General features: G+C 42.3%; 4 protein-coding genes across 11 annotated transcripts; 2 read left to right on the top strand and 2 right to left on the bottom strand.

Annotated features, from left to right (window-relative positions):
• Nucleotides 1-3,535: 3,535 nt before the first annotated feature.
• On the bottom strand, nucleotides 3,536-11,535 carry LOC108025800 (sodium-dependent neutral amino acid transporter B(0)AT3). Of its 5 annotated transcripts, none has more exons than XR_007763768.1 (7): nucleotides 8,949-9,745; nucleotides 8,291-8,601; nucleotides 6,954-7,911; nucleotides 6,170-6,373; nucleotides 5,631-6,052; nucleotides 5,275-5,572; nucleotides 3,536-5,209 (listed from the first exon to the last, which is right to left on the bottom strand). XR_007763768.1 is itself a non-coding variant. In XM_050886436.1 (7 exons), the coding sequence occupies exons 2-7, from the start codon at nucleotides 9,036-9,038 to the stop codon at nucleotides 5,374-5,376; spliced, it is 2,184 nt and encodes a 727-aa protein (XP_050742393.1). In that variant the 5' UTR covers nucleotides 9,039-9,417; nucleotides 11,409-11,535; the 3' UTR covers nucleotides 3,536-5,373. The 5 variants fall into 5 exon arrangements, 4 of the variants coding, with proteins under 4 accessions (XP_050742393.1, XP_016951929.1, XP_016951933.1 ...); XM_050886436.1 differs by adding an exon at nucleotides 11,409-11,535 and having other exon boundaries at nucleotides 3,536-5,572; nucleotides 8,949-9,417; XM_017096440.3 differs by adding an exon at nucleotides 10,322-10,871 and having other exon boundaries at nucleotides 3,536-5,572; nucleotides 8,949-9,420.
• Nucleotides 11,477-13,103, top strand: LOC108025801 (alanyl-tRNA editing protein Aarsd1-A). Its single transcript, XM_017096445.3, has 3 exons — nucleotides 11,477-11,617; nucleotides 11,680-12,446; nucleotides 12,508-13,103. Exons 1-3 carry the CDS (start codon nucleotides 11,579-11,581, stop codon nucleotides 13,016-13,018), a joined length of 1,317 nt encoding a protein of 438 aa, XP_016951934.1. The 5' UTR covers nucleotides 11,477-11,578; the 3' UTR covers nucleotides 13,019-13,103.
• Nucleotides 13,104-13,138: 35 nt separating this feature from the next.
• LOC108025802 (mitochondrial import inner membrane translocase subunit Tim29) lies at nucleotides 13,139-13,986 on the bottom strand. Its single transcript, XM_017096446.3, has one exon. The coding sequence runs from the start codon at nucleotides 13,801-13,803 to the stop codon at nucleotides 13,228-13,230; it is 576 nt and encodes a 191-aa protein (XP_016951935.1). The 5' UTR covers nucleotides 13,804-13,986; the 3' UTR covers nucleotides 13,139-13,227.
• Nucleotides 13,987-15,050: 1,064 nt separating this feature from the next.
• Nucleotides 15,051-20,798, top strand: LOC108025824 (uncharacterized). Of its 4 annotated transcripts, none has more exons than XR_001768231.3 (7): nucleotides 15,051-15,477; nucleotides 16,116-17,119; nucleotides 17,197-17,320; nucleotides 17,379-17,569; nucleotides 17,629-17,810; nucleotides 17,876-18,324; nucleotides 19,549-20,798. XR_001768231.3 is itself a non-coding variant. In XM_017096476.3 (6 exons), exons 1-6 carry the CDS (start codon nucleotides 15,294-15,296, stop codon nucleotides 18,015-18,017), a joined length of 1,827 nt encoding a protein of 608 aa, XP_016951965.1. In that variant the 5' UTR covers nucleotides 15,051-15,293; the 3' UTR covers nucleotides 18,018-20,798. The 4 variants fall into 4 exon arrangements, 1 of the variants encoding a protein (XP_016951965.1); XR_001768232.3 differs by having other exon boundaries at nucleotides 18,393-20,798; XR_007763520.1 differs by having other exon boundaries at nucleotides 17,876-18,600.
• Nucleotides 20,799-20,886: the final 88 nt, after the last annotated feature.

Here is a 20,886-nt window from a genome sequence, read left to right as displayed (position 1 = left end):
TACAACCCATTCAAAATCGCGCTGGCAACTGAAAATCGCAGCAACAAAGTCGCTTTGGGTTGGCGTGTTTCGCCAGGGATTGTTTTTTACTTCTTCTGCTCCGCGTAGCGCCCTCTCTTTCCGCCGCCCATTCGCCGTCTCTGTCTGAAGCCAGTTGTTGTGGTTTTTTAATTTTTGCTTTCAAGAAACCCACAAAAAAGCAGCAGACGCAGAAATTACCTGAAACAAAAACAAGCGAGCTGCACCTGCGCAGGGCGAAGACTTGAATACACTTTAGACTAGAAATTTGGTACATTTGGTTTTTAATGAAATCCATAAAAAATAATAAATATAGTAAAAAAATAATTTTGTTTTTATTTTTGGTCAAGTCGAAATTTAAAAATGTTATTTCAATTTAATTTTAATTTATTAATTTGTTAAATATATGATTTTTAGAACTAGCGGGGATAATTTCATATTATTATTATTTTATTTTTGGCTTTAATTCATAGATTAGTTAGGTATAAGTCAATTCTAAGTTTTAATTAATTTCAAATTAAAAATATTATTTTTACATCCTATAATTCTTATTTATAGTAAATATAAATTTATAAAATTTCGAAAAATAAATGAATACTTACATACAAAATAATTAAATATAAACGTTTTCGTGTAGCTAAGAAATTGAAATACTTGAAACTACAAATCAGCTTTAGTTAGGAAATACTATCTATTATTTAATTTATATTATATTTATTTGGGATTACTAACTGAAAAAATTCAACAAAAATACTTTGAATAGTCTAGGTACCAAATTTATTTAAAAAAGAGCAATACCCCTTCGAAAAATACAACAAATATGCGGCGCTGAGAATTTGTTTACGTGCGCATGCGCGGCCGCAGTCTGCGCCGCTGCCTCTGCCGCAGTCGCTGCCCCGGTCGACGCCGACGTCGGCACTTGTCCGCCGCTTTTATTATTGTTATTGTTGCCAGTTTTATTGGTGTTGTTAGTGTTGTTGGTGTTGCTGGTGGCGCAGTACTCGTTTGTTGCCAAAGTTAATTGTTTGCTGCCGCAGCTGCCGCACAGTGGGACACGCGGCAGTGCGCGGGGCACAGTGGGCAGTGGCCGTCCGCAGATCGCTGGCTGGAATGTGGCAAGGCCTCAAACTGGTTTCCAGCTTTTAGGGGCTCAGGTGCGACCATGCCGCCGATTGAGACTTCAACTCTAGAGCAGGAATTCCGATTCCGCTGGCAATCAAAACAACTCGCAGGTAAGATTGTGCGAGTTCGAGAAATGAAGAAAAATGGATGGAGTGAATATCGGTTGGGGAAACGTTTACAAGCCTGCCAATCTATGTCAAACAAATGTTTTAGCGCCCAATTTTTATAAAAATAAAAGTAAATTTGTTTGTAATATTTTTTAAAGCGTTTTTATACAAGCTATAGTTAAAATCTTGTATAATATTAAATTAAAAATTTCCTGAATTTCAATTCAATGCTTATGCTTATGCATTTTGTGAAAAAGTTTATATATTCAATTGGTATTTTCAAAGAAAAAATTTTAGTTCCAAGTCTATTAGTTTCTAGACGTTTTCCAATTTATTTTTTAAAATAACTGTAAATATATTTTATTTTATATATAAAAAATGTAAATTACTCCTAAATAAAATAGGCAATGAAAAGTTAATTATTTATTAAAAACGAGAGTGGGCCAAGTAGTTCATTGGCACATTTTTTTTTAATTTATTTAATGCTTTCTGACTTAGTAGCTTTCCACTTCCCACGCACTTCGGCCCACTGTGCATGCCACTGGCGGTCGCATAAACGTCTTTGGTTTTTTTGTGCCTGTGGCTGCATTACTTTTTTTTGGCTTAGCTATTTCATTTTCTTAGCTATGCATATCTTTCTATCTTTATCTGTGCTGCTATTCCTATCTCTGTTTCTGCGGCTCTCTTTCTGGCATTTTCATCTAATAAAGTTGAGTGCTTTGTTTAAAATGATTTTCTATCCCTTGCAGAGGGAACGAAAATGTTTATGTATTTCTGTTTTATTGGATTTAATGTTTAATGTGTTTAACAATTTCATAAAATAATTTTATACAATTTTTTTGCTTAATATTTATTTAATTGATATAACATCAAGGGTTCTTAAGTACCATTACCCAATTTAACTTTTTATTAAAAAATTTTTTTTATTTTTTAAAACTTACTTTTGGATCTCGAACCCTTTTGCTCTTCAAAAACTTTTGTAATATAATTTGAAAAAAATATATTTAATATTTCCTTGATAAGTTTTTAATTTATTTTTAGATCTTTACGTATCTTTCAGTACCTTGTGGCCCATCTTTGGTGTCACCACTCCCTAAAGCCATAATATGAAACCGAAATTTCCGCTTCGAAATACAAAAACAAACAACAACTTTCCTCTAAAGTGGCTCCATTGGCTGAACAATTGCCAATGGATTTCAGCTTTTAATTATATTTAATGCCAAAGTGTTTATGCAAAGGAAAAGAAGAAACCGAAAGAAAGACGCCTCGAATTTGTGTGTGCAATCAGCGGAATGTAAAGCTGCACTTGCAGTATGCAGAAAGTACGAGTGCAGCGGCAACATGCAACTCGTTGCATTGCAGCTTGTAATTTACCGCTAATTCGATGCAGTGAGACGTCCGACGATGACGACGCTCTGCCCGTACCGCCCCCTTGTACCGCTCGTACCGCCCCACCCGGTGGACGGTGGCCGGTGGCCGGTCACTTGGCCAGTTTGTTTCCGCCTGTTGCGCTCCGCTGGCATCACAAGGGCTGCTGCAGGCGTTGCCCAATGCAGATTACCGTTGCACATGCGCACACACTCGAGAGCACTGAGAGAAAAAAGTGGTACATTTGGTTATTAATAAAGCTGGATATTTCAGACTTTTTTTTAAGATATTTGCCCATCAATATAGCATAGTATTTGCCACATTTACGAATATTTTTATGTGCAGTCCACAGCTTTTCCTAAAAAACATTTCAATAATTAAAAGAAAATTTTAAAAATATTTTTTGTTACACTTTTTTTTACTTTTAATGTAGGTCAATTGGATTACTTTATTAAAAACCAAAAATAATAAAAATAAAACAATAAAATAACATTTTAAAAAACGTAATATTTTAAAAACCTAAGAACTTCATGGCAAAAAGTAATAAATATTATAATAAATATTAATAAATGTACTACGAATTTTTCTAGATATTTGTATAAATTGATTTACATATTTGAGTTTTCTTCTTACCTTATTGATTGTCCCTGCCACAAATATTTTTCTTGCCGTGTACTACTTACAGTTACATACTGGAAAGAAATTATCCAAGCTTCACAGAACTTCTCCAAGTTCTAAGGAAATTTATAAGCTGTGGAAAATTGTGGACATTCTAAAATTGAATAAAATTAAAAAAAAAATAAATAAAAGTAATAAAATTAAATGCAAAAAAATGCACAACTCAATTTAAGCATAAACCAAAGAAGAAACCATAAGAAAAAGCCCAAATTTTGAGGTACCAATTGAATTACCACTTGAACTTTAATTTCATACTGTTTATTGTCATTTAGTTGGAATTTTTTTATATTTTTTATTGGCTGCGAATTTAACATTAGTAAATTATGATACGTGGTATTAACTTTATGTGTTCAGTACGCATGGGGGAATTTCACACCAAATACGAGGCAAAATAATGACAAGAATACAATCATAATAATCGAATCGCTTCGGGTATTTAATTAATTATTGCTTTGCCGTGAATATATTTATGCTTTTATCGTACTCCATTTGGATTTTCGCAAACTGTGGGCTGGGGCTGTGAGTTCTTTTCGGGTAGCAGAAGGTTGTCTATATATCTCATCTGTTTCGCTTCGGTTTAAAACTCGTTTCGTAGGGGTTTCTTTATTGTCAACATCAATAACACTTAATACATGTATAATATATCTGTTTTCCTTTCGCTCTAAATAGATGTATATAATATATCGATGTATATGTATAAATATACCATAAAGAAATGTAGAATTTATAATACAGTGAAATCGACTGCTATTTGGGGGAGTGAATTGATTTTAAAGGGCTTTTCCCAGCTCGATCCTAAAAGTGTTCCAGTGACGTCCACGTTCTCAGGGAAGTGAACCCAATCCACACGCCCCTTAGCCGCATTTCAACACACCATTAACCATACGTATATATATATATATTCGTTTACTTGTATAATAATAGTTCTTCAATGCGATGATATAGTGGGTGGATAAACCTTAAGCTGCCTTCACCAGTTATGTATATGTATATCTATGTAGAGTTCCTTTCCACCCATTTGAACGGTTGCGTTTGCGTTTTGTCAATGTTAGTTTTAATGTAAATATACAGCTACAGATATACCCCCTATATAGATCATAAGTACAGTGGAGTGGAGTGGGTGATCATCGGTTAGCAACAAGTAATTTGTATCGTATATCTCTCGATTGAGCAAAACATAACGCATTTCCCATATATGTACCTCCCCTCCAATTCTTCTCTATAACACCGAGACTTTAAAGTTTAAGCATAGTTCTGGATGTGATATGATTTCGTGAGCAACATTATCCTCGATAAACAGCAGTAAACACAGAAAGCCGAGCTGATCACAACAGAGAATGAACTGTGGCATAGGTATAGTCACTATATAGTTATATATCTCTCATAGGTGGTGCCCCATGCTCGCGTGATATGGTCAAATTAAACGATTAGGTCTAGAATACAGCGTAGTTATCATATATAGTTATCGTATATATCGTATATAGTCAGCAAGTTGTGGTTTCTCTTAGTATGACAGCGAAATCGGATATGTAGACCCTATAAGGGTGGCCAAATAACAACTCTACGCACTCTCTCTCGGTGCCCTTTTCGAAGAAATGAAAGAAACGCGCAATGGAAAAGGCAATGGAAATAATCGCATATAAATTCCTATATGGCCACATGCTAATGAAGTTATGCGGAAACGTTGCCATTGATTTCGGCCTTTGTTTTTCAATGCTTTTCTATAGCTTTCTGCTTGAATGAAACCGCGCATCCAGCGTCGAGTTTTTACCTAGTATCGCTATCTTCCTATTTTCCTTGTTGCGGCTGCCTGGCATTATGGTTATGGCTTTTCTTTTTTTGGTTTTCCTTGGCTTTGCTTTATCTTCGAACAGTCTTTGGGACCATATATAGGAGTGTGTTGACATCGACGCCGCCTAACATCGGTGAGTTATGCTTAGTTATTGTCCATATTTACATCGAGAATCATTATATGTTTCACCCGTTTCTATTTCGCTTTGGTTTCGGTTTCGGTGTCGGTATCGGTTTTGGTTTCCTTTCATTTATTGTCGTTGTTGTCTACCTCGCTTTCGGGGATTCCCTACTCCTCCTCCTCGAGGGACTTCTCGGGTAGCCCGTACTTGGGGCAGCACATGCCCTCCGTGCCGTCCATGTTGAAGCAGAAAATGCTGCGCTCCAGCTCGGTCGGTTCGTGGGGCACGATGCCGTGGACTTCCCGCAGCTCCGCCTCGGGGAACCAGGCGGGGTCCGAGTCCTCCACCACCTTGATGCCGCAGAGACTGCAAGTGGAAGGAAGGAATTGGATTATATATCCCAGAAATATAATCTATGTCTCACCGCAGAATCGCCACAATGGGAATCCAGAGGATGGAGGAGAGGATGAGGAAGAAGGCCACGACGATGCACCAGTGGGGCCACTCCATGGACTCGGAGGCGCCCTTGGCCCCAATCCAGGCCGGATAGCTGCTGCCCTCGGTCAGCAGCTGGTAGAAGGAGGCCAACAGGATGGTGACCATCGCGCAGGGCGACAGGTACTTCCAGCAGAACATCCAGTAGAAGCTGGGCCGCGATCCGGTCATCATCTCTATGTCATCCGAGAACCGCCGCACCCCGTAGATGTAGCTGATGGACAGGCACTCGAAGAGCGCGATGATCAGCAGCGGGAAATTGCCGGCGAAGCTGTCCATCAACTGGAATATATAGCTGCCAGCGCCGTTGGCAAAGCACATGGAAATCAGGCAGCAGGAGAAGCACAGGGCCTGTGTAGAAAAGGAAACATTATTAGAAGCCTTCTTCTTAGGGAAAAACATAAAATTATTCATACAAAAAAATGAAAAATATTGTTTATTTTAGAGGCAGGTTATGGTTATGCTCACCCCCACAATGTACTCCTTGGGCAGATTGGGAAACAGCTTCATGTCCACCAGCGAGGTGACCACGCCCTCCAGAGTCCCAAACTGCGAGTCGATGCCCAGAGTGAAGAGCATCAAGAAGAAGAGGACGGCCCAGAGCTGAGCCCCCGGAAACTGATTGATCGCCTCCGTGAAGATGATGAAGGCCAAGCCAGTACCCGAGGCACTCTGAAAAAAGTAGATTACAAAATATAATTAATTTATAAAAAATAAAAGTATAATTTTCCTAAAACAACAAGAAAATGATTCAAAGGAATCGAAATACAATTATTTTCTTTATGAAAATATAAAACCATTTATCACCCCTTAGATATCCTTATTTAGCTGAAACAGCCATCACCTTTCTATTTCAAATATTAATTATTGTATTATATACTTTAATTTGTTTAAATAAATAAATAAAATGTATCATCTCTATTGATCTAAAAGCAAGACTCTGACGAATTCGCCATTCCATGTACTCGTAGAGAATTTACAATACTTTTACTTTCTGATTTTTTTTATAGATTTTTACCACTAATTTATAAAAAAGAAATAGAAAATATTCTTTCTTAAACAACAAGAAAATGATTCAAAGGAATCGTATAAAAATATTTTTCTTTGTAAAAATACAAAACTATTTATCATCCCTATCGATCACAAAGCAAGATCCTGAAGAATTTGCGGTTGTATGTACTCGTAGAGATTTTAATATACCAAAACGATGTTTCCGTGTTTTTATAGATTTTTCTATCTCAGTAAAACTCACATTGGCCAGTTCCGTTTGCAGATCGCACACAGGCAGGTTGTGCGTCCGGTTCTGGGCCATCAACCCGTTGCGCTCCTCGGTGCAGCGGTCGAAGGTCGCCGTGGCCTTGAACCCGATGACCGAGAAGACCACCACGCCGGCGAACATGGAGGTGCCGCAATTCGTCAGCGACACCAGTATGGCGTCCCTGTAGCAATTATTATTGGCCGGATTGTACGAGCTGAAGGCTATCAGGCCGCCGAAGGCCAAGCCCAGCGAGAAGAAGATCTGGGTGCCGGCCTCCAGCCAGACGACCGGGTCCAAGAGGGTCTCCCATCGAGGGGTAAACAGATGGGCCACCCCATCGGCCGCTCCCTTGAGCGTAATCCCGCGGAAGAAGAATATGATGAGCACCACGTACGGGAAGATGGCGGTCATGTAGACGATCTTGCCCGACGACGTGATGCCCTGGACCATGCAGATGTAGACCAGGAACCAGGAGACGATCAGCGCAATGGCCATGTGGTAGTTGAAGTTCTCCGGCAGATCCACACTCTCCGAGCACTGCAGCGTGGTGCGATACCAGTAGAACTGCGTGGGCGAGGAGGCCACGCACTCCGGCTCATGGTCGTAGGTGAAGTTCTTGTACAGCCGCGTCGGACAGTCCGCCCAGGGCAGCGGCGACTCGAAGCTGTGCAGCAGATAGATCAGGCACCAGGCGATGATGGTGTTGTAGTACAGGGCCACTATGTAGCTGACCACCGCCGAGGAGATCCCGATGCCGCCCAGGTACGGCGACACCTGGCTCCACACGCCGATGGCTCCCTTTCGCAGGCGCTGGCCGATGGCCAGTTCCAGGTAGAAGATCGGTATGCCCTGGATGCACAGCATTATGAAGTAGGGCACCAGGAAGGCGCCTCCGCCGTTCTTCTGGGCCAAGTAGGGGAAGCGCCACACATTTCCCAGGCCAACGGCGTAGCTGTGGGTTGGAAATTATTTTTAGTAAGTGTTATTATTCAAAATGCCAAGCCAACAAAAAAACATACACTGCTTAAATAACTCTAAAATTGTCATTCAGGTGTCCAAAAGTATGCAACGATATATTTTTTATCTACAATTTTATGAATTCACTCAGAAAGATTATAATCGTTTATTCTTTGCATACTTTAAGACACCACAAATTAAAAATTCTTCCACTAATCCCACAAAATGACATGATTTTTTGGAAATAAACAGAATTAAAATTGAAGAAAAATTTTAAAATAACAAATAACAATTTATAATCCTATATTAATATTTTTTGTTAAGCTACTTTTCTGGCTAGTTTGAATACGAAGGCTTGGAAAAATGAAACCCACCCAATGGTGGCCAGCAGGAACATGATCTTGCTGTCCCAGCTCTCCCGCTCCTCGCCCTCCTTCTCGCCCTCGACGATGTCCTGCTGATCCGCGGAGGCGGCGGCATTGGCCACCAGCTCGGCCTTGGCCTTGGAGGTGCTCGCCTCCGATCCGAAGGGCGGCGGGTCCTGCTCCAGTTCCGAGGACTCGTCGAAGGCGTCGGACATGAAGCCCTGGTTGGTGGCCCCATACAGCGGCTGGTGGTGGTGCAGCGATGTGTGGTGGTGGTGGCTGACGCCATGCTCCTTCGTCACCAGGCGACCGCGTAGTTCCTGGAAAAAGTAACTGGGCTTAGTAATGTTGTAACACACAAATCACTAAGGTTGCAAAATCACTATTAAGTTATATTTACATAGCTAAAAGTATGCAATAATTTATTTTAAACTTAAAAGTACAAAGCATTCTCACATAAAGGCGACTTTCGTTTATTTACTGCATACTTCTAGGCACCTATAAACGTCATTTAAAAGAGATTTCAAAACCCTAGTGATTTTTGTGGCGTCCCCTCTGGGATATGATTAAATCTCTACTGCACAGCAGCTTAATTGCCAGTATTCACTTAATACTTGTTAATATATACTTTTGAACGTGTAAATCTGGTATAATCCCCCCGACTTACCCTTAATTCCAACTGATCGATGCTCTTCTGGCTTTTGAGCACTATGTCCCGGGAGCTTTGGCGGCGCAATAACTGAGCTGTGTTGGCCATGATTGCGTTTTATTATTATTTCGACTTATTACAAAGTTCTATGCGTGTGCGTGTGGGTGCTGTGTGTGGGTTAGTGTGTGTGCCTGTGTGGGGGCCTAGGTGTGCTCTATATCACTTCCGTTTCCGTTCGTCCAAATGTTGGCTCTGCTTTTACTTTCTGCGGCGCCACCTGGTGTTGCATTCAAGTAACTAGCAACTCACTGGACATTTTTCGTAGCATACTTTGCTGGGTGGCTAAATAACATCTTAACCCCTTGTTGCCGTGTTTTAAGTTGTGGCTTAGCTTAGCTGGGTCTTATTGTGGTTTGGTGCTTTTGTTAGTGCTTAATTGCAGGTGATAACGGTGCATTAGTAGTAGACGCCATCGCAGTGCCGCTATCTGCTTTTGTTAGGTGAAATACGTATTACTAAAAGTTTCACACAACTGGCATGCACAGAGAGAAATTAGTATTGAAGGTTCTTTAACTTCCATTCGAATTTATAATTTCTATACAGAAACGATGAAAAAAGGCTGCACAATTTTTTGGTAATAATATTAATTTTTAATATAGGTACTAAATAAGTTAAAGATATTTTTTGTTATTAAACATAAAATAATATTATTATAATAAAGAAAACACTAAATAAAAATAGAATTTTTTTTATGCTTTTCAGGAATTATAAAAGCTTGAAGAATGTTAGTAAATTAACTAATTTCTTTTTAATTTATTTATTGTTAGGATCAAAATCATGTTATTTTTTGTAACAAAAAGCTTTAAGTTTTTTTTAAGAGTTTAATAATAAGTATATATATTTTATAATAATAAAATTATGATTAATATAACCTTTTTGGCTTGATAAAAAACGAAAATGAAATAACGAAAGCTAAAGTATAGAATGCTTAATCTCGTTAGTAGTCATTCAATGTTAGAGGGGCTATTTTTTCACGTGTGCTTGCCATCAATCAAACCATGCAAAAGAAAGGACCCCCACACACCGAGACATCTATGGGGCTTGCGTGACTAGGTCCACACAATAAATCAATCAACGGCACGGCCGTATCTGCCTTAACCCCCATCGGCCCCTGCACATTTTGCGCCCACTCGCTAATGCAGTGTAATGGAATTAACTTCCTTTTTCGACCTGCAATTAGTTAAGGCTTAGTGTCCCAGGACGATGGAGGTTACACTCTACGAAGGGTGGAGTGAAATTTGCTGCCATGGAGACCTACATTTCAAACTCTATATATTAGCATGCTCTTGGGGACAGTTTCAGGGGGCGGGAACTTCGGCTTGAGGCTTTACTTTTTATTGGCGGGGAATATCGCGTTGATTTTCTAACTTTTTCCTGGGTTTCCCAGCAAATCCGCACTTATATAACCCAAGAAGACACTCGCGAAAAAAATGAAGTAGCACTAAAACAAACAGCGGAATATGGGTTAAGCCCGAGCGATGGCGGCGAAGGACCTGCGGGGGACCGTTAACCGAGTATCCCTGGATTAACGGTGGCAGGTGGTTGCATTAAAACCAATTTAAGGACCGATCCGTCGCTCCTGTCGCTATCCCGTGGTTCTGATTGGAACAACGTAACGGTGTGTCGTAACGGGACGTTGGCAGGAAACTGTTGAGCAGCAGAGGACGTAACAGCCGCGAGGCAGGACGAGAGGATAACGGTTAACGGCAGGCGGTACGGCGGCAAGGCGGGCGAAAACGGGAGAGCAAAGTAACGAAAAGAGCAGCGCAGACGCAGCATCGCGTCGCGTGGGTGCGAGCGAGAGGGCGGCGCGCGAATCCGAGCGAGAGGGAGGCTGGTAAACAGTAGTGGGTGGAAAATAGGGCAGCAAAAAAGCCAATTAACTGGCCAATTAGCTGTTAGTAATGGCATTTTTATAAGCCATTAAATTAGTAATTACATTTACAGCCGAAGCTAATTATTCATTTGCTCAATTTAATAATAAATTGGTGTTTTAATCCACTTTTAAATTTTCATTCAGTTGCAACTACCGTTAGCCAAAGGCGTTAGTGCCTTTTAAGCAGTCGGCTCTTCGCGTTAGTGTTTTTCTTATGAAAGTACTGAACAGTGTGCAAAATAAGCTTTGAGATTAACCTAATATAAAAATATTAAAAAATACAGCAAACAAAAAAATATTTGTAAAAATGGATTAAAAAAATATTTACAGCTGTTAATAATAAGTCAAAAAAATTGTGTCTTTAATAATTATGTGGTAACAATTTCTGTCCATTTCTTTTAAATACTTTTTATGGCAATTTTAAAATTTAAATTTAAAAATGCACAAAATACGGAATAATATAAAGAGTATACCTCAACTTTTCATAAATAATTTTTCTATACTAAAAAATTAATTTTTTATAAAGTATATCATTTACATACCTTAATCCAATGTCGAAGCAACCGTGACCGCTCCCTGGTGAACACCTGAGCATCTCTAGAATGAACTGGCGGTGAACTAGCCGCCAGATGAACACTTGTTGACAGAACCTCTCATAAATTGTTTATCATTTCGCTAGGGGAACTGGGAATCGCGTGGATTGAATGAGAAGATGGTGTTCAAGTGCCAGGAGGACAGTTTCCTGAAGCAGGTTGGTCCTCGAATAAATCCCAAGGCGTTTAATTACATAATTTGTAACCTAATTTGCGGCAGTTCAAGACGAAGATCGTCAGCAGCGAGTTCGCCACCTTGGATTGGACGGATCCCAGTGGAAAAGTCGAGAAGCTGAAGGGCTTCAATGTGGTCTGCGAGGATACGATACTCTTCCCCGAGGGCGGTGGCCAGCCCTGCGATTACGGAACCCTGGGCGGATTTCCCGTGAAGAATGTCCAGAGGAAGGGCACCACGGCTGTGCACTTTGTGGAGTCCTCGGCGAGTTTTGAGCAGGATGCCGAGGTGCTTCTGACCCTGGACTACCAGAGGAGGCTGGACCACATGCAACAGCACTCGGGGCAGCACCTGATCACCGCCCTCTTCGACCGGGAGTTCAAGTACGATACCACCTCCTGGTCCCTGGGTTCCAGTGTCTCCTACATCCAGCTGAGTACGCCCCATTTGATAAGTCGCGAGTCGCTGGACCTCATCGAACGGCAGGCCAACGATCTGATACGGGAGGGCCGTGAGGTTACCGTGGTCCTCGTGGATCCCGAGGTGGCGCAGGAGTTCCAGGATGCCAGGGCCCCGAGGGGGCTGCCCAAGGACCACGAGGGCCTGGCCAGGGTGGTGCGCATCGAGGGCATCGAGAGCAACATGTGCTGCGGCACCCATGTCACGAATCTCTCCCAGCTGCAGTGCATCAAGCTGCTCTACGCCGAGAAGGTCAAGACCAATGTCTTGGTTCACTTTGTCGTGGGCGAGCGGGTGCTCGGCAAGCTGGGCGAGGTCTTCCAGCGCGAACAGCAGCTCACCCAGGCCCTCAAGTGAGTCTCTCCTGGGATAGATTCCCTTTCCAGTTAGCTGATATCACCCTTATTTCCCCAGAGGTGGTCCCGGCCAGCACTTGGAGCTGGTGCAGAAGCTGCAACAGAATGTGAAGGGCAGCCGGAAGTACTTCCAGCAGCTGCTTAAGGACTTTGCCACCGCCGAGGCCGAGCGACTGGAGGATCTGCCCAAGAAGGAGCGTCCCAAGTACTTCGCCCTCCATCGACGCGATGGCATCGAGGTGGACTTCATCAACACATTCTTGCGCGTGGCCCCCGAGGGTATCTTCTACTTCCTGACCGTTTCCGAGGGCGTTGCCGCCGGCAGCAGTGCCAAGGGGCACCTGGTGCTGCGCGGCGATCCGGAGATTGTCGAGAAGCTCGGTCCCCAGTTCATGGAACTCCTGGAGGGCAAGGGCAACGGCAAGGAGGGCAGCTTCCAGGGCAAGATCAACAATCTGGCTGGCCTGCCGGACTGCCAGGAGCTGCTGGAGGCGCAATTCAAGCCAAAGAGGATCGTTGAAGCCCCAAAGCCGCCTGCAAATGAAGCTCCGTTGGAGAATGAGGCGTAAATCAGCTCGCCAGTGCCACATCCAATATACAATATTTGTATGGTATTAACATGATATTCGAGAATAAATGTTGCCTATTTTTAAATCAGCATTAGTTGAATCCAAGAAAAAGAGATTGAATCACCTTCTCTTGTACTAAAAACATACATATATTGGTACTTCCTCGAGGGACTTCAACAGTGAACATGGTTTGAGGGGGCAGGCAGGGATCACAGGTAGTTGACATCGTAGTTGCGCATCTTCCATTTGAGTCGCCAGTACTGATTCCAGAAGCCCACGTCGATGATCCGCTCGTGGAAGTTGAGCAGGCCCACGGTTGTGTACTCGCAGATGGCCGGATAGGTGCAGTCGTCCTCGTCGTACAGATCCACCCAGAGGATGGTGCAAATGCCCAGCGAAAGGAGGCGCAGCTTCTTCTGGTTGATGGCCCGCTCCAGGGTGAGCAGATACTCGGCGGACACGGGATTCTGCAGTTCCGGCGGCACCGTGATCATCCGGTTTGTGGCTCCCCGCAGCAGGGTCATGAAGGCCTCGTCGTCGGGATTATTGAGCCCGGCCTGGTACAGGAACAGCATGCCGGTTCCGTAGAGCAGCGCCTTCTTGGGCTTCGTGTAGGACTCGCGCACCACGCCCACCGCCACCTCCGAGTAGTCCCTGACCAGGCCGTTCCAGTACTGCACCCACTTCTCCACCACCGTGCCCTTGAAGCGCTCCGGCATCTGGATCCTGTCGGTCAGTCGCTGGCGCCATGCCGCTATGCGGCCGCCCACGCGGAGGAACTGCATCTCCTGGCGGGTTTTCAGTGATCAATTTGGAAAAAACCAGGTGGAATCGGAATCCCAGTGTTATGTTATCAAACGGAACAGCTGCTTTGCCAGTGTGACCGTGCGCGGGCAGGCAAAGCCGCCGATAACGATATATCGCTATGGGTTCTGAGAAATTCCGAAAAAGAGCTGAAAAAATATCTAAAATAAATGCAGAGATCTCAAGCGTAAAAGCCTGCCAGGTTTTTGAAGTCGAAAAAAATAAACCCAGGAATTAATTTAAAAAACTCTTTTTTTGGGCTGTTTTCCAGTCGTAGCTTAGCAATATCAAGGCGTGCAGCCATAAGACGGACAGTTTTGAAAAGCTAACATCCTGGGCTAACGAATACAATCATTTTTAAAAAAATCTAGATTTTGAAAAATTATCAAATTTTTTACAAGCGCTAGTATCGTAATGATTTGAAAATCCGATTTTACTAATTTTCGGAAGGGTTTTTTAGTTATAGCTTGGCCAAATCAAGGTGTACAGACATAAGTGCGACAGTTTTGAACTGCTAACATCCTAACAAATTCAATTACTTTGAGGCAAACTTATTTCTTGAACATTTTTTTTTAATATTTCACGTTTTTTTTAAATTCCGATTTTTATAGTTTTTGGGCTATTTTTAAGTCGTAGCTTTGATCAACTAACATCCTAACAAATTTAATCACTTTAAGCGAAACATATTTGTTGAAAGATTATCGAATTTTTTGGATCGATATTATATGATATTTGGGGAAAAAAGGGAAACTATAGATAAACTCAACATTTTATTTAAAAAACAATGGTATTAATTGTTGTATTACTTATTTTTCTGTGTTATAATGTAATTTATATTAATTATACATTTTCTATTTATTCTATTACTTCCTTTTATTTGAACTAAGAAATTATTGTGTATATAAAACTAAACCAAAGATTCATTTAGGTGACTGAGATTTTCAAAGTGTTTTTATCAGTTGAAATAATTTTCAAGACTGAAAATTGATAATTATGTTGTGCTTTAAAATTAACGCGTTAAAATAGCTTTACTAGAAATACCATGTATAGTAAAGGTTTATCTGACTTTACTAATATCATAAAAAAAAATATTTTCAACGACTTTTGGCTTTATATGTTCTCAGTTACTTATTTGAAGTATTTTTTAATTTGACAATCATTTCGTCAGCTGGTCACACCGATGGGTTCGTATAACGCCTCCGACTGTCGCCTATCGCAAAGCCAAGGCAGCCGATAGGCTCGCGAAAATATCGATAGCCGAATATACAAAATAATTGTTTTTATTGCGAATCGCCAGCGCTCCGTAAAACTTATGCACAAAACTCGCTGAAACGCAAATAAGGACGAATTGAGCTGCTCAAGGAGAGACGAGGTGCGCCAACCGGAAGCAATAGGACGCAGGAAATCAGGCTTGCGAGGCGTGGAAACCCCAGAGCGTGCGGCGTGAGCGTAAAATGCAATAATCGCTGCCATGCCAAAGGCCAAGGGATCAAGCTCCCTTGGATCGAAGGGAGCGTCCCGGAGATTAACGTCGGCGCTCGTGGTGGCCAGGGGCTCGACGGGCTCGGCAGGAGGGGCAGCGGCGGCGGTGCCGCTCCAGCACTCCAAGGAGAAGCGGCCGGAGGGGAAGAAGGACTCGCTGGCAGCCAAGGAATGTGAGTACGACGCACTTCCCCCTCCAAGGCGGTACATGTGCTCATTCCCGCACAGTGGCGGGCAAGAAAGTGTGACCACCTCAATACAGGATCATCGTGGTGGTTAAAAACCTGTCGTATATTACGTGCTTTATGAGGACCAATTCCCATTTATGGGAAGTTAGGGAACATGTGCTTTTCCCCAAAATAAGACTAGATTAATTGATTTCGAGTAAAAAAACACTTTAATTGGGAAACAAGATTACATGTGCTCATTCTCGTTCTTTATTTGGAATGCTTTAAGTATTTAGTGTAGAAAATATTAACAATATTAAAAATAATAAATAAAAACTAGGCTCAAACCAGGCTAACACAAAAGAAAAATTAATATAAAAAGTATATATTATATATTTTTTTATTTCAACCAAACTAAATAACTGATAAAAAAGAAACTAGTCAGTTAGATAATTGGTCCTTTGTTATCAAAAACACAACACAATATTAAGAGAAGCAACATTGTTTTTCAAACCTAAAGCTAGTTATGTTATATATTATATTTCTTCAATATCTGTTTAGCTTAGCCATAAATAATGGTATTAAAAACACTTTTTTGAAGCCCCTCTAAGCTCAATCTCATGATCATATCCTCTCGTTTCCAGCTGCAGCGAAGACCAAGGAGCCTGAGAAAGATGAAGCCGAGCCGGATCCGTCCACTGCCAAAGCCTCCATACCGGCGGTGGACAAGCTGCGCCGCTTCTGCTTTATCGGCTCCACGGACGAGCCCGTCTATGCCACGCCCACGCTGGACATCGCCGTCGAGACCAGCTTCGCCTCGCTGAAGCAGCTCTGCTCTCAAGTGACCGAAGCGGAGCTGGCCGAATGCCTGACGAGCGTCCTGGGCAGCGGACCGAATGCTGAGCACCTGCCGCGCCCCGACGAGCCCCTCCTCATCCTGGCCGTCTATCTCACCACGCGCGACGACGAAAAGGAGCGCAAGTTGTTGCGAAACAGGTTCGCCGATCTGGTTACCGGCGAATCGCACCTGCTGCTTTTCGTCCAGCTGGTGAAGCGTGTCCAGAAGCTGCTCGATCGCAAGACGCCCTTCAATCGCACCGTGCGCAAGGCCATACTCGACTGGTATGGCAAGCAGCCGTTGGACCGACTCCTCCACCTGTGGTCAGTGGGCGACGGAACGCGTTGGTCGGCGCACCGCGATCTGCTGCACCGCTGTCACTTTCGGGATGGCGATTTTCGACCGGATATCATGGCTGCCTTGCGGCTGCTCTCCACGTCGCCCAAGGAGCTATCGAAGTGGCCCGTATTCCTGGCGCCCCTGAGCAGTAGCCGCGTCATTATCGAGGGTGTGGTCAAGCTGCGTCTTCTGCAGGATCCCGAACAAGCGCTGCCCATTGTGAAGAAGCTCTCGCTGAGCTGGGAGCATGTGCCCACCCAGCTGTTAAGGGATCCTGGACTGGCGAAGTTTTTTATACCACGCATGAGCTACGAGCAGCTACTGCGCAGCTGGCCACGCCTCTCGCGACTGCAGCACCAGGTGCGTCCCTTCGCCGAGCAGCTGTTGGACGAGAAGAAGCTCAAGGCGGGCAATGTGCCGCCCGTGCGTTTGCTGCTGGAGGACATGCGTCTGAGGAAGCCCAGGAAGTTGGTGAGTGAGCAAGGGTTCCAGGTTCTATATATATATTTTAATTTCATAACTCTTCATAATAAATGCAACTTGTTTAGTATCCAACTTGTTTGCGGAAGGCGAGTTTTCTGCATAGCGTTTACGAGATATCCTTTGGCCAGAACAAGGCTCTAGGCAGGCGTCTGCACATCACCCTTAATCTGGAGCAGCACTACCTAGGCAGTGAGTTCCGTCGCATCTCATCAAACCCCTAGATTATACCAATCACATCCGCTCTTAGAATACCTTACCGGCCGCTGTCGTATGCTTAAGTACATAGATGGCCTGGTGGCCTTGGCCTTTGGCTACTTCCGTAGCGATCCCAAGGTGACGGTGCAGTTCTGGCACGATCGCAGTGGCCAGCTGAAGACGCTGCCCTGGACAAAGGAGATGAGCGTGGCAGAGGCCACGGCCTGCTGCGTGGATCAGAAGGTAACCACTTGGCAAAATCAGAGGGAAACCCGATAACTAACATTTTCTGTTCTCCGCAGGTGCTTAAGATCAAGCAGTCGCTGACGGATATTTTGGACAGAGCGCTGGAGGATGACAAGAACACGTACGATGTGTTTCTGGTTGTGGTGCCGGGGGCTGGGCGGGGAAATCCGGCGAATAGTTCCAAGAGCTTGGCTGCCCTGATGGACAAGTACCGCGAGAAGCGCAGCTCCAATGCCAAGTGAGTGTTTGATATGTCTTTAATATCAAGGAATGTGATTTATAAGCGAGCCCTTTCTTTCCCAGATTCATAATAGTGAGCCTGCGGCAGCACCACGGCTCCATGAGCTACTGCGGCGAACGAAACGAGAACCTGCTGGAGCTGTGCAGCCTGGACGAGCACACGCCGCGCCTGATTAACGCCTTTGCTCGCCGGAAGTTCTACTAGACCGGTGGTAGAGCAGCAGCCTTTCGAATCACCGACGAAACCCAATTAATCGCACAGCTGCCGGCGCAAAGCAGTACCATTTGTTGACGGACGATGGCCATCGGTTCGTTGCCATCGGCCATCTCTTTCGCTTTCATAGACGCTAGGGCGCTCGGTCCACCCACTCCCGTTCAGAATAGCTTTCATGTAACATAAACTATAGAGGTCCTTGGCGTGTAATCAGCGTAGAGCCGGGCCAACTTAATGCTACATACTTATGTACTAATAATGGTAATAGTTACACCCCGGAATCCAGAATTGCAATCGGGTTAGTTAGATATTTTTAACGCTCGTTTTGTGTAATCACCTTTGTATTCGTATTTGTATTTGTACCAGATTTGGTGGATTTATTTTTTGAAATCAAACTGAATCAACTGAACTGAACTCAATCTAAATTCAATTTGGATTAAAAACAATCTCAAAGCAAAAGCAAACGCAAGCGCAAACAACAAACAAAACAAACAAAAAGAAAGAAAGAAAGGATGAAAAAAAAACACAAAAAAAAACCGAAGAACAACAAACAAATTGCCTTACAAACAAAAATGTTAGTAAAACTTTCATTTTAGTTTAGACTTTTTCAAAAATCGAATACTGGAACTGAAACTGAAACACAAATTATGGCATTTAGATAAAGTTAAAGTTAAATGTAAACTAATCATATGGCCTATGTATTGAATATTGAGTATTAATCTAACGTAACTTTAAAATAGTCCAAGTCAAAGCAATAATCACCAATCACTAAGCGAATCCAGTTATAGCCTCAGATCGATCATAGATTTATGTTGTGCTCGAATAGAATCGAATTAAATTAGCTAAATAGTCGAAACGCGTACAAGGCAAAGAGGTAACAGGAAAATATGGAAAACGAAAACTCCCAATGTGCCATACACACACCGCCACACACACCCCATACACTCGATCAGTATATTTATTAGTATTGTGAAGAAAAAAAAAACGCCGAACCGAAACCATATAGAGAACAATAACGAAACGACGAGCAAACGCTACCAATTTGACTAAAATTAGTTAAGTGAAATTATACTCAAATTACGATTAAATTACATTTACTTGTATAGAAAGCATAGCAACCGATTTGGAAGTTAGGCAAAATCCAACCGAAAATAGGGAAATCGAAAACGATAACGAAATTAATTAACCAGAAATCGAAACGATACGAATGAAAATAGGAAATATTTCCACGGGCATTTCTAACCAAATGTTTCCACACGCGTCTGTGAAGTAAACCGTTGTGATCGCTTTAAATTTTGATTTAAAACAAAACATAAATACAAAACAGCAAACTACTGAATACAAAATACAAGTTACAAATTACAAATTACAAGTTACAAATTACAGAAAGGCAGGAACACAAACCGCGAAACAGGCAGCTCTAAGTTATTCTATATAGTTTGTGAACTCGAAATCAGTAGGAGCGTAACCGAAAAGTACCTATACAACAAAAGCTAAACTAAAACTGAAACTTATACTGCAGAGCCAGCCAATTGAACTCCAGAAATCCATCAGAACTACACACGAAGTATTCAACTAAGCCGCGCTGCCTGAGAAGAATCGATCGGATGATGAGGTGGATCAAAGGAGCAGAATTGGAGGAAAGGATCTACGGACTACCGCAGAATGTATACACTTTACAGATTGTCGAGGCGAAGTCCGACCTCTGCATTGATTTGAATTTATTGTTACTAATGTTAAGGCTCATTTGTGCCCTCTTCGAAAGAGGCTTAACCATAAGGAAGATTGTAGGAGACCCAGCGAAAACCACTGTGAAAAATGTGTCCACCCACTATGTTTTTTGTCCCCCAATCTGCGGTCTCTTCCTATGCTTTTATTTTACATTCACCCTAGTTTAAGATTTTTTATCGGCTTAAGCACACAAAATTTTGTGGTCCGAATGTACGCATTCCAATTTGAACCTTTCATTACCATTATTTTTGTATTATTAGACCTAAAACCTTTGTACCATTATTGTTAGCACATAAGCGAGCATTTCAGTTTGTAAAGTGTATCCCACACAGAAACGCAAACCAAACAGTTGATACAGTAAAGTTACCGAAAAGTTGAACAGTGAAAAATAAGTTAAACAATGCAAACAAATGCCAAGGAAACACATTTCAGTTAGAGGAAATTTAAATAAGAGAAATTATTGTTGTTGATCAAATCAAATCAATTTAAAGGATGCTAAAAGTAAAACGAAGCGAAGACGAAAACTAAAACTGAAACTGAAACTGAAACTGAAATCGACTCGAAACGAAACGAATTGAATTAAATCCGTAGTAAAGCAGCAACAAGAAGCAAAACATCATGTGATATCTATTTCAAAAATAAATCAATTGACAAACTAAAGAGAAACCCTAACCATAACAAGAGCAGAATATAGTAAAATTAGCCTAAAGCCACGAAGCGTTCAGAAAGCAGAGTTTCGAAGTTGACGATGAGGATTCGTATCATTTGCATTATTTCAAGAGTTACGTAAGACCCGAACCACAGGCCACAGGTCCTTAATGATTATAAAGCACACACACTCTATCTCCCTCTCGCCCCGCACTCTATCTCCCTCTGTCCGTAGTGTTAGTCGAAATTCGGATTGTACGCGCGTTCCCAAAATGTTCAACTCCTTGCTAACGTATTCCAGAAGGTTTTTATAAGCATATACATAAAGTATACATACTTCTTATACACTAATCTAGGCTAACGTTGAATAAATTCCGAATGATTCGAACAGCATCTAATAGCCTTTGTATCTGTGGGGTTCTTGTAATCTCACAAGCTGATATGGTTTGTTTTACCTATATTACCAAATGTTCTTATATAT

The sequence above is a fragment of the Drosophila biarmipes genome, chromosome X, assembly GCF_025231255.1.
Source record: "Drosophila biarmipes strain raj3 chromosome X, RU_DBia_V1.1, whole genome shotgun sequence".
Lineage (NCBI taxonomy): Eukaryota > Metazoa > Arthropoda > Insecta > Diptera > Drosophilidae > Drosophila > Drosophila biarmipes.
The sequence above is the reverse complement of the archived record's forward strand: the minus strand, read 5'-3'. Positions and strand labels throughout refer to the sequence as shown.

Bases quoted from the DNA above. Each gene is read 5' to 3' on its own strand.
- LOC108025800 (XM_050886436.1), bottom strand. From the start codon at position 9,038: ATGGCCAACACAGCTCAGTTATTGCGCCGCCAAAGCTCCCGGGACATA. The intron at 6,374-6,953 runs GTGAGTTTTACT...TACTTTTTTCAG, and splicing joins TGCAAACGGAACTGGCCAAT to AGTGCCTCGGGTACTGGCTT. The intron at 5,573-5,630 runs GTGAGACATAGA...TTCCACTTGCAG, and splicing joins CCCATTGTGGCGATTCTGCG to TCTCTGCGGCATCAAGGTGG.
- LOC108025801 (XM_017096445.3), top strand. From the start codon at position 11,579: ATGGTGTTCAAGTGCCAGGAGGACAGTTTCCTGAAGCAG. The intron at 11,618-11,679 runs GTTGGTCCTCGA...AATTTGCGGCAG, and splicing joins AGGACAGTTTCCTGAAGCAG to TTCAAGACGAAGATCGTCAG. The intron at 12,447-12,507 runs GTGAGTCTCTCC...TTATTTCCCCAG, and splicing joins CAGCTCACCCAGGCCCTCAA to AGGTGGTCCCGGCCAGCACT.
- LOC108025802 (XM_017096446.3), bottom strand. From the start codon at position 13,803: ATGCAGTTCCTCCGCGTGGGCGGCCGCATAGCGGCATGGCGCCAGCGA.
- LOC108025824 (XM_017096476.3), top strand. From the start codon at position 15,294: ATGCCAAAGGCCAAGGGATCAAGCTCCCTTGGATCGAAGGGAGCGTCC. The intron at 17,570-17,628 runs GTAACCACTTGG...TGTTCTCCGCAG, and splicing joins CCTGCTGCGTGGATCAGAAG to GTGCTTAAGATCAAGCAGTC. The intron at 17,811-17,875 runs GTGAGTGTTTGA...TTTCTTTCCCAG, and splicing joins AAGCGCAGCTCCAATGCCAA to ATTCATAATAGTGAGCCTGC.